The 12,756-nt window shown below is 35.6% G+C and overlaps 1 protein-coding gene across 1 annotated transcript; it reads left to right on the top strand.

The window, feature by feature from the left end:
* The first annotated feature begins 563 nt into the window (after positions 1-563).
* On the top strand, positions 564-8,001 carry FCER1A (Fc epsilon receptor Ia). Its single transcript, XM_037059774.1, has 5 exons — positions 564-630; positions 1,027-1,047; positions 2,044-2,298; positions 6,377-6,634; positions 7,594-8,001. The coding sequence occupies exons 1-5, from the start codon at positions 576-578 to the stop codon at positions 7,758-7,760; spliced, it is 756 nt and encodes a 251-aa protein (XP_036915669.1). The 5' UTR covers positions 564-575; the 3' UTR covers positions 7,761-8,001.
* The last annotated feature ends 4,755 nt before the right edge of the window (positions 8,002-12,756 follow it).

Raw genomic sequence — 12,756 nt, 5'->3', positions numbered from 1 at the left:
ATGTAACAGTAGCTCTGGAGAACCACAACAAAATTTTGCCAATTGCTGGCCATACTCATGGACATGCATAAACAGTATATTATCATGATTTAGAGTTATACTTTATTCTTAGATGTTAATGTTTGAATTCCAAATTAGCCATTTATTACCGTAAGACAAGTTGTTTAAACTCTCTAAGCCACAGTTTTCCTACCTATAGAATATAGGTAATAAAGATAACTTCATAGAATTATTGTGATAAATGAACAAAATATCTTCTGCACCTCACTTTTCTAAGTTGCATTGATTTATAGTTTAAGAAATTCCTGTGACTGTGTGCTGAGCCCTGTGCCTCTCCCCCACCAGATTCCAAGTGTGCTTAAGGAGGTGGGATCAGGAGTAAGAAGGTACATATAAAATTGGCCAATTAAACATCACACTGAATATTATCTCTAGACAAGGACGCCAAACCAGGCACTGCTGATGAGTTAACCAGATAAGACAAAGAAAATATTTCCTTCTCCTTTTTGGTTTTAAGTCTATTTTAAGTTCCTAGACTTCTTTAGCTCAGTCCACCCCTGGAGGCCACAGTGGAGATGCCTACTTCCATGGGAGTCCCTGCCCTGCTGTGGGTAACTCTATTGCTCTTCTGTAAGTAGAGGTTCAGTCACCCTTCTTGAAGTACCTAAAAGGGGTCTAGAGAGCACCTGGAGTGGGAATGACAGTTTTAGCAGTGACTTCTTCTAGGCCATACACAAACTATGTAACATTTCCCAGGGATTCTGCAATGGAGACAAATGACAGCAGAGGAAACCAAGCTGAGCAACACCTAAGTAAGAAGTCAGATTGAAAACCTGGTTTCTTGCAATAGCTCTGGCATGTCCCATAAGGCAAGGGATGGAGAATAGAGGAAAGAAATAATCTCCATTTTTCTTTGGATTTAATTCCTGAGAAGTTGATTGGTTCTTAAAACTCCAAGTTCCCACTGCACAGGAGTCTCAGAAGGTTGGGGATAGACACTAACTTATCCTCTCTAAAATTTTGCAGCTCCAGATGGCATGTCAGCAGGTGAGTCCTCTGTCCTTGTTCCCTCACTGTCCTTGCCTCCCTACATTTCCTTTATTACAGCATCTTTGTTTTTTAATTATTGTTCTGTTTTTTAATAATTATCTGCTCTTCTCTGTTCAACCCACCTCCCATATCCATCTTGCCTTGTCTTTCTTTTTTTTCCCATTAAAATTTTTCTCATGTATCAATTCATTCTTTCAAGTCAACATCTCTTTTTTTCATGCCAGCAAGCATATCTGTTGAACATTTGAATGTCTTAGCTTCTCTTCCAGGCACTATTACATAATTTCTATCAATTCTTACATCATCATTTTCAATATTGCTATTTTATAATTGAGGATGCTCAAAGTCAAATTCAGTGATTTTCTGGAGGTTACACAGCAAACAACTGGATTCTAACCTAAGTCCCTTGAATCCAAGTCTGGTTCTCTTTCAACTTCATCACCCCCTGATATTTCCATAGCTTCACACCTCTGTTCTCAGAAGCCTTTTAAGATTAATCCTTTTTATGTTTCTCACTACCTTCAGGAATGACATATTTTTTTTCTGTGTATACACTTACAACACAGTTATGCATTCATTATTCGCTTATTCATTTGTTCAATGTGCCATCCTTTAAGCTGAGCAATGGTTAAACATGACATTGTCTCTGCCTGAGAACTGATTAAAGCCCTCATTTACAAATTATGAAATTAAAATAAAAATAATTAAAAATGAATTTTTCTATACCACATATTAAAATTTTCATTTGTCTGATTTTTAAATATCCTGCATTTTTGTTCTGCCTTTCTCCCTAGGTGGGAGCTCCCGGTGGTCACAGTAGTATGTCCTCTTTTTCTAAATTCTAGATATCAGGATAGGGTCTAATCAACAACAGTATAGTGTAGACTAGCCACTGATTGGATACTGGTATGTCTGTATTTTGAAGTCTAGAAAATTATTTTTCAATGACTTTTTTCTCTCTGTATCTCTTTTTACAATTTGATCTTCCCAAAGTCACCTGGAAATCTACAGTGTCCTTGAGTCCCCCATGGAATAGAATATTTAGAGGAGAGAATGTGACTCTTACATGTAATGGGAAAAAATCCCTTGAAGTTAACTACACTAAGTGGACCCACAACAACACCGTGTTAGTAGAGACGACATCAAGTTTGGACATTGTAAATGCCAGATTCCAGAACAGCGGGGAATACAGATGTCAGAACAACGATCTTATTCCAAGTCAACCTGTGTATCTAAAAGTTTTTAGTGGTAAGTTCCAAGTCCATGGAAATGTATCTTCTCCCATGTGAAAAAAAAAAAAAGCCTATCTGATGATGGGGAGAAAACTTATTCCAAGGCTTAGGGAACCAGGGTGGGACATAGAGTCTCTCATTTAAGACTCATCCATCTCTCTTCTTTTATATCTTTCTCTTCTGCTTGCCTTCCCTTCTACCTTCTTTTAGTATTCTGGTTATTTCCAATGTTATTTTTCTTCTATCTTTTCTATATAGGTTCAGATGTGTATTATATGGTCAATGGCATGTTAGATATGTGAATATTATGAAGAGCTACGTATCTGAAATAGGAACAAAAGTTTCAATTTAAAAATTTGCTCACCAGTATCCATATGCAATGACCTGAATACTAGGATGTACTCTGCATTTCGAAATGTATCTGTGTACATTTTTCATATCCTCTGCTTTTATTGAAAAAAATTTTGTTTTCTTTATTACTTTCCCATTGACAATAATTAATGCAGCCTGCTTTGACATATGTGGGTTAGTTAGTAAATTTTGAATGAACAAACTAATGATTTTATTTGAATGACTAGGATTTTAAATCCTAGTTATATTTTACTTTGTTTTTTAAATATAAATTTCTTTAGTTATTTATTTATGTAATTGTTATTTCAGTACAGTTGTCTCCATTTTCCTCCCACCACTCACTTTCACCCCACCCTTCCCTGCCTCCTACCCTCAATCCTACCCTCTTTGGCTTTGTCCATGTGTCCTGTATACATGTCCCTTGACTGCCCTTCCCCTGTTTTCCCCTATTATCTTTCTTCCCACTTTCTTCTGCTTACTGTCAGTTTGTTCTATATTTCAATGTTTCTGGTTATATTTTGTTTGCTTGTTTGTTTTGTTGATTAAATTTTGCTTATAGGTGAGATCATATGGTATTTTTCTTTCATCACTTGGCTTATTTCACTTAGCACAATGTTCTCCAGTTCCATCTATGCTATCACCAAGGGTAGAATTTTCACCTTTCTTTCTGCTGCATAGCATTCCACTGTGTAAATGTACCATAGTTTTTTTATCCATTCATTTAATGATGGACACTTAGGTTGCTTCCAGTTCTTGGCTATTATAAATAGTGGTGCTGTGAACACTGCAGTGCATAGGTTTATTTGAAAGGGTGTTTCAGGATTCTTATGGTATAATCCCAGCAGTGGAATTGCCAGGTAAAAGGTAGTTTCATTTTTTAGTTTTCTGAGGAAATCCAATACTGTTTTCCACAGTGGCTGTACTAGTCTGCATTCCCACAAACAGTGCACTAGGGTTTTCTTCTTTCCAATAGCTCACCAGCACTTGTTTATTGCTTTGGTTATGATGGTCATTCTGATCAGTGTGAAGTGAATATGTATCACAATTTTTATGACATGTAATTATGTATTTAATGTCCTTATCCTCATGTTTCTGTATATTTCAAAAGGTTTGGGGCCATGTCTGTTCTTTACATTATATCTCCAGTTCCTAAAAAATTACCTCAGAGCTAGTAACTACTCAATACATTTTTTAATAATGAGTCATTAAATAATAAGAGTCTGTTTCTATGACTAATGCCATTTTAATAATTGAAAAGCATGACCTGGCAGTTCCACTGTTGGGATTATACCCTAAGAATCCCAAAACACCAATTCGAAAGAACCTATGCACCCTAATGTTCATAGCAGCAAAATTGATAATAGCCCAGTCCTGGAAGCAGCCTACGTGTCTATCATTAAATGAATGGATAAAAAAACTATGGTACATTTACACAATGGAATATCATGCAGCAGAAAGAAAGAGCTCCTGTCCTTTGTGGTACCATGGATGGAACTGAATAGCATTATGCTAAGTGAAATTAGCCAGGTGGTGAAAGACAAATACCATATGATCTCACCTATAAGTAGAACTAATCCACAAAAGAAAAAACAAGCAAAATATAACCAGAGACATTGAAATGAAGAACAAAATGACAGTAACCAGAGGGGAGGTGGGAGGGGATGATGGAAGGAAAAGAGGGAAAGGTTTTCAGGAACATGTACAAAGGACACATGGACAAAACTGAAGAGGGGTAGGATCAAGGGTAGGGAGTAAAGATGGCTAGAGTGGAGAGAGTGGTGGGGGTAAAATGGAGACAACTGTACTTGAACAACAATTAAATAAAAATATTAAAATAAAAAAGAAACAGATTTGAAAAGCATACACCAAAACAATTTTTTAATGGAAATATGGCTAATTTGTACAAACATATTTTATCTAAGATCAATCCTTCAGGATATTCCCAAAATTTAGTCTAAATAAATATTTAATTTGCATTTAGAATTTTCATATAGGTGTTAAAACTTTTTTTTATTTTAGATAAAAATGCAAAGTTTGTTTATATTTTTTGTAACTTCTTTTTTATTGTTTTTCAAGTACAGTTAAAATATATTTTATTTATAATATATACATATATAATAAATGTGTAATTGATATATAAACTTTATTTCTACTATGTAAATATATAAATATGATATACAATAAATTTATTTATAATGTATAAATACATAATAAATATATAGTAAATACATATAATTTTAAATGTATTATATAAATATATTTTAAAGGGCCTGGCTGGTGTAGCTCAGTGGATTGAGTGAGGGCCTACAAACCACATGGTTGCAGTTTGATTCCCAGTCAGGGCACATGCCTAGGTTGCAGGCCAGTTCCCAGCAGGGGACTCACAAGAGGCAACCATACATTGATATTTCTCTCCTTCTCTTCTTCCCTTCCCCTCTAAAGATAAACAAATAAAACATTTAAAAACATATATATATATTTCAAAGTATAAACAAACTGTGTTTTTATATATTATAAATAAATATAATTTTAAATATATTACATAAATATATTTACAGTATAAACAATCTCTGTATTTTTATCACTATAAATAAATATGATTTAAAATATATTATGTCAATATCATTTAAAATATAAACAAGCTTTATAATTTTATCTTTAATAAAAATGTTTTAACATGTGCAAATTCTAAATACATATTACAGAATATAGTATAGCTCCTTCATTTCCTTAGTGTAAATTTTGGAAATGTCCTCAAGAATTGATCTTAGATAAAATAAGTCTGCACAAACTAACCATATTTCCATGTAAAATTCTTCTTTGGTATATATTTTTCAATTATTTTTTTCCAACATTTAAAAAATATTTATTTATTTTTAGAAAGAGGGGACAGGGAGGAGAAAGAGTGGGAGAGAAACATCAATGTGTGGTTGCCTCTCAAGTGTCCCCCACTGGGGACCTGGCCTGCAACCCAGGCAGGTGCCCTGACTGGGAATCGAACCGAGCGACCCTTTGCTTCACAGGCCTGTGCCCAATCCACTGAGCTACACCAGCCAGGGTTACTTTTCAATTCTTAAAATGATATTAGCCATAGAAACTGACTTATTTTTTACTGACTCATTATTAAAAAAAATTTGTTGAGTAGTTACTAGCTCTGAGGTAATTTTTTAGGAACTGGAGATATAATATAAGGAACAGACATGGCCCAAACCTTTTGAAATATAGAGCCAAATGAGGATAAGGACATTAAATGAATAATTACATGTCATAAAAATTGTGATACATGTTTTGAGAAAGTTTTGGGGTCAGCTATAATTAATAATACAACTGGGAAGTCCCTGTGATATAAGAGAGGACAAAATAGACATTGTTCTAGATTAAGATACACTAGGCAGAATAGGTTGACTTCCCGTGTAGTGGCTAGAACTAATAACAATGGAGCTAAAGGGAATACTAGGTTTCAGACTTTCCATGGATGGGCTCAGCAAAAGTTTCAGATAAATTGTATGACCCCAAAATTACTTTTCTGGAGAAGAGATTTATCAATATAAAAGTTCACTCTAAGGATAGTTTTTTATGGACTTTATGAGCCAAGAAACATATTAATGATTAACAATGGTTTCTGACACACACTTAATGCAAGATCTCATTTATTTTAACTATTATCTATGTATCTACAATCTACCTATATCATCTATCTATTCATTCACTGTGGAATAAGTAATATAATAAATGCTCTTTAGATTGGCTGCTCCTTCAGTCTTCTGCTGAGGTGGTATTGGAGGGTGAGTCCTTCATCATCCGGTGCCATGGTTGGATGAATAGAAACGTCTTCAAGATGATTTACTACAAGAATGGCAAAGCACTGAAGTACTGGTATGAGAAACACAACCTCTCCATTACCAATGCCACAATAGGAGACAGCGGCAACTATTACTGCACGGGCATACTTTGGCAGATAAACTATACCTCTGATCCCCTAAAAATTACTGTAAAAAAAGGTGAGTTAGTAGAAGGAAAGGGAAGGAGCCCATAGCTTGGGAATGGAGAAAAGAAATTTCAGCTTGAAATAGTAACTGCTTGCAAAATGGTGGCACCTGTGACATCTTAGAAAGTCTACTAAACTTCAAAGAGGGAGGCCTGGGGTGTAGTATGTCTCTCAATTTCTGTCTTATATATTTTATTTATTTAATGGCAATAGTAATACCTAGTTATATTATGGTATATTTATGAAGATTAAATGTGGTAATATATGTGAAATGGTTTTTATAAACTGTTAAGCACAACCCAAACATAACAGATTGCAATTAGTTTTTATCTCAAAGTCATCTGCTTCTCCTGGGGGAGTCAGGATTTTTAAAAGCTCTTTCAGGTAATTTATAGACATTGTTTAGAGCCACTAGTCTGGATGAGCTCTAAGTGATATCCAGTTTTAATATTCTGGGGCTCTATAATTCTAAAATAATCACACAAAAAAGCAGTAGTTTGTAAAAAGAGTAACATAGTGGAACTGGAAGTAACCTTAAAGATGATTTAGTCTAATATCTTAATTTCACCCAAAAGGTATGCAAGAATGATGATTTATTGATTGATTGAGAAATAAGACACTGGTGACTCCCTGCCCTCACTCAGTCTCCTTACTAACCCTAAGTAATAGTATTGGACATTGGTATTGTCAGCTCCAAGAAAGAGGTGATTTTTCCTATCACCTTCCCCTTTGGCCATATTGGCTAGAGAAACTGTTAGACAAGGGCTGTGGGGCAGATGGTCAGATCTCCTAAGGCTCTAGGGAGCACAGTATAAAAAACCTAAACTCAAGAGTGTTTTGTCCCTGAATCTGAATGCTACATCATGCTAGAATTTGATAGACCATTCTGCTGGGTCCTTATTTTAGGGAGAATGAGGTCCTGAACCTCATTGTTCAATATTTAATATGAGTTATGTTTCTTGTTCCATCTAGATTCCACCACACCTCACTGGCTACAATTTCATATCCCATTTTTGGTGATGATTTTGTTTGCTGTGGACACGGGGTTATTTATCTCAACACAGCAGCAGTTTAAATCTATCTTGAAGATTAAGAGGACCAGAAAAGGCAACAAATTTTCAGACCCACATCCTAAGTAAACTCCCACAAAGAACTGATATCATTGCTCGAGAAATATTTGCAAAAGCAATTTCTTTCTGTCATCAGCAATTTCTTCGTAATTGTCAAACTCAGCTCACAATGTACATAGAAAGATCTGCATTCAACTCAACTGTTCAGTAAATCAACTGAAACTGGTTAAGTGGCATGCAGTTCTAAGTGCCCAATAAACATCAGTTAAATAAGTAAAAGAATGTATAGATTCATTTATACATCTATTTATTCATTTATTTATATGTAAAGAGAAGCACAATTTGAATAAAAGAATTATGAAACATAGAATTATGAAACATAGAATCATAGCATGATTCTTCCAAGTATTTTTAGGCTTGCTCCTTTTTTTGTTTTTTTATTTTGCTTCCAGAGGCAAAAATCATGAAGTTTTAGATTAGACATGTGTCTTGACCATTGTAAATATAAGCTAGGAATGAGAACATACAGTAGAATGATAGTGAAGCTAATCATTTTCATTTTCTCTCTTCAACATACTATCCACAAGCTTCTACATCTTGGCAGGGGAGGTCTTGAACCATAGAACTCTGAGGATGTGGCTCACTCTAAAATTTTCTTGTGATTGTTTTACCCCTCTAAAATCTCCCAAACTTATATTTTGAATACATTCTTGCAGCACCTAAACTAAGCATCTTGGAGAGATTCTAGTAAATAATAATAATCAGAACTCTCCACTCTGAAAACAATCCAGAACTAAATAAGCTGCAAGCAAAGAATTTAGACATTTTTGCTTTGTTGACTTCTCCTTTCATTTTATGCCATTGCAACAATTGTTGGAAGCCCAGGATTCTCCCATGGAATAAATAAGACTAAATTTTAGCCTCTTGTAAAGCCATCCATTAGAAAGAAATTAAACTACACATGAGAAGAAATTGATCTAAACCCCTACTATTCTATTTTCTAGGTTTGTGATTTGGAAAATGTTTTTATACCTCTATGGGCCTTGGCACTTCATTTATAAAAGGAGACTAATAGTCATCTTGTCAACCCCAAAGTGTTCTGAAATTTAAGTGAATGCCTGTATTTGGAAATTCTCTATAAATCATAAAGATTTAGAAAGACTTCTAGCACATATTAGACCCAGTTTTGCTCCCCCACTCCAACCCAACCCCACCCATAAATAGTTATAGTGAGGGCTTACAGAAGCATTAGGGAAGAGAAACATCACGTTGTCAGTACTGATCATGAGCTCACAACAGTCAATGGAAGATTAGAGCATCCACAGTTTACCTATGTTTTAGAACAGTTAAAAAACTAAGGAGGAAGTGAATCTAGGGTGAACTTATAAAAGATCCATGACACTGAAAAGTCCCATTTTCTCCAAAGAATGTATTTGGGCCACAAAGCAAAATAAATTACTGACGTTTTTTAAAAAAAATATATATATATATAGCTATTTGGTATGAATACTGTCCACTTTTTAAATTTTTTTAATTTGTTTAATTTTTTCACATTTTAATTGTTCTTAACTATAGTTGTCCCCATTTTACCCTCATCACTCCCCCGCCCCATCCATCCCTAACCCCCACCCTCAATCCTAGCCCCTTTGGCTTTGTCCATGAGTCCTTTATACATGTTCCTTGACAATTCTTCCCCTTCTTTCCTCCATTATCCACATCCCCCTACCACTCTGGTCAGTTTGTTCTTTATTTCAATGTCTCTGGTTATGTTTTGCTGGCTTGTTTGATTTGTTGACTAGGTTCCACTTATACATGAGATCATATGGTATTTCTCTTTCACCACCTGGCTTATTTCACTCAGCTTATTTCACTTATTTCACTACAGTTCCATCCATGCTGTTGCGAAGGGTAGGTGTTCCTTTTTTCTTTGTGCTGTGTAGAATTGCATTGTGTAAATGTACCATAGTGTTTTTACCCACTCAATTACTGGAAGGCACTTAGGTTGCTTCTAGCACTTGACTATTGTAAATTGTTCTGCTATAAATATTGGGGAGCATAGGTTCTTTCCAGACCCTTCTTGCTCATAAGATTTCTTTTGAGAGATCATCTGATAATCTTATGGGAACTACTTTGTAGGTAACTCTCTCCTTTCCTCTTGCTGATTTTAAGATTCTTCCTTATCTTTAATCTTGTGTAATGTAATTATGATGTGCCTTGGTGTGTCCTTCCTTAGGTCATACTTCTCTGGGACTATATGAGCTTTGCAAACTTCCTGAAAGTGTATTTCCTTCACTAGGTTGGGGAAGTTTTCCTTCATTATTTTTTAAAATAAGTTTTCAATTTTTTGCTCTTCCTCTTCTCCTTCTGGCACCCCTGTTATTCAGATGTTGGAACATTTAAAGTTGTCCCAGAAGTTCCTAAGCCTCTTCTCATTTTTTTTTTGAATTCTTGTTTCTTCATTCTGCTCCAGTTGGATGTTTATTTCTTCAATTCATTCCAAATCATTGATTTGAGTCCAGTTTCCCTTCCTTCACTGTTGGTTCCCTGTATATGTTCCTTTATTTTACTTTGTATAGCCTTCATTTCTTTCTTCATTTTGTGACCAACCCCAATAATTTCTTTGAGCATCCTGATCATCAGCGTTTTGAATTCTGCACCAGACAGGTTGATTATCTCCTCATTGCTTAAAACTTTTTCTGGAGTTTTGATGTGTTCTTACATTTGGTCCATATTTCTTTATGTTGGCACACCATATGTTGTTAGACACCTTACAACACCTTACAACACCTTATGTTGTAAGGGGCAGGCAGAGTCTTAGGTATTCACTGGGGTGCGGCAACCTTCATTCAATGCAGCAACCTTTTTTGTTGTATTGTGGCACTGTCTGTGGAGGAAGGGTCAGAGAGGGAACAACGCTGCTCCCTCACTCCTCTCTAGTCCCACTTTTCAACAAACTCTCCTCTGGGACTAGGAGTTTCCCCTGTCTTCACAACCCCACAGGATTCCACAGCTAGAGGTTTTTAGCCCTTAGTTTCCCAGTCAGCTAGCCTCCCCCTTGCTCTCACAGCCTGCTGCCTTACTTCAGATTGTCTCCACCTGGATGCCTGTCTCTGCCCTTCCTACCTGTCTGGATGAATGTTTCTTTAACTCCTTGACTGTCAGAATTCCAGGGAATTTGATTTTCTGGCAGTTCTGGTTGTTTATTGTTTTTAAATTTGTTGTTAGCTTTCATTTGATTGTGCGGAGAAGTGAAGGGTTTCTACCTATGCCTTCATTTTATTCAGAATTCCCTGGACTGAACCATAGTTTTTTGATTCACTCATTTACAATGGGCACTTAGGTTGCTTCCAGCACTTGACTATTATAAATTTTTCTGCTATGAACACTGGGGTGCATAGATTCCTTCAAATTGGTGTTTCAGGATTCTTAGAGTGTCATCCCAAAAGTGGCAAAGAACACTGTCCACTTTTTAAAAAATCATTTCAGAGAGGTTAGAAAAGACAAGATTCCCAGTGAACAGTTTTCTAACCTGGCTTAATGTAAATAAGCCTGATGAGTAGAGAAGATATTTCTCCCTGCAAAAACAGGACAGAAAAAGTCCCTACAGGAGTCTCCTTTAACACTTTCTCTCCCTTAAGAAAAAATGAAGGAATACTACAGGGGCCTTTGGACCAGAATCTTGCAGAATGTTCATTAACTCTCTCACTTCACAGTGCTCTATACATAGCTATACATAAGGCTAGAGAGCAAGTTACTTACTCTTACATTTGCTCTGAGGCCAGTGACACAGACTTAGGCCAATTCCCTGCAGGGGTTAGTTCCCAGCAGGGGATGCACGAGAAGCAACCATACATTGATGTTTCTCTTCCTCTCTCCTTCCCTTCCCCTCTAAAAATAAATAAATAAAATATTTAAGAAAATTGAAAGATAGTTAACATAGATACAAAGACTAGGCTTGAACAGCTCAAGTTACATCTTCTAAGGAATTTTCTTAGTTCTTGAGTATTACAATTCACATTAACCTCTCCTTTTATACTCACTCCAAGCTTATGAAGACCATGGATAGAGCACAAACCTAGAGGTATAAGCTACTATCAACTAGCTGAATGGCTGAGGAAAGTCTCTGAGATTCCACTTCTTTGTAAAAAGAGGGGTTTGTATGTGGTGGTCGGTATGATCCCTTTGAGAACAGACATTTGGTTATTCACTACTTGGGAACCCAGTTCCTATTTGATTATTATCCATACACAAAAGCTCAAAATTTATTCCTCAAGAAGTTTCAATGTGTTGTTTTTCTTTTTAACCTCCACAGATTGGCATCTCCATTTGCTGTGCTATTTCATGTAGCTGAATTTTAGTTTTATTTTATTCATATGCCTATTATTTCTATTTTCTAATTTCCTCTTGATATTTATACATCTATTCCATAGAAAATGTGAAACACAAAGCTAGGGCTTCAGTATTTCATGAACGCACAATATGGCATTTTAAAGAATATACATATCAAATGAAATATATACCATAAAGAATATATATACCATATTCCATATATAACATATTTCATATATACCACATGGAATGTATACTATATTCCATGTATACCATACTATATATACTATATATATATATATATATATAGTCTGTCCAGATGGTATCCAATCATGTAACATGAAAAATAGTGACATTTATTGAAGAAGATACAAACTACAAGAAACATTGTACATGGGATAATAATTCCTCAATCTCCTTCAAAGTAGGCACCTTGAGACTCCCAGTAGCCATCACCTGCCCTGTTGTATTTTCCTGAATTTTATCAATGGTCTGAAATCTTTTCTTTTTCAAAGGTGTTTTTAGTTTTGGGAAAATCTAGAAGTTACAGGGTACCAAATTTGAGGTATAGGGGGGCTGAGTCACCTTGGTGATCTGATGTTTCACCAAAAACCTCTGCATGAGATGTGATGTGTGAAGGAGTGCATTGTCATGATAAAGCTGCCAATCACCCACTGTGCATAGCTGTGGACCTTCTGAATTATTTGAATAGTTTGCATGGAGCAATGTTCAAACT

Source organism: Sturnira hondurensis, unplaced genomic scaffold, assembly GCF_014824575.4.
Source record: "Sturnira hondurensis isolate 20B ecotype Veracruz unplaced genomic scaffold, ASM1482457v3 Scaffold0011299, whole genome shotgun sequence".
NCBI classification, from domain to species: Eukaryota; Metazoa; Chordata; class Mammalia; order Chiroptera; family Phyllostomidae; genus Sturnira; species Sturnira hondurensis.
This window is presented reverse-complemented; position numbering and strand designations above follow the sequence as displayed.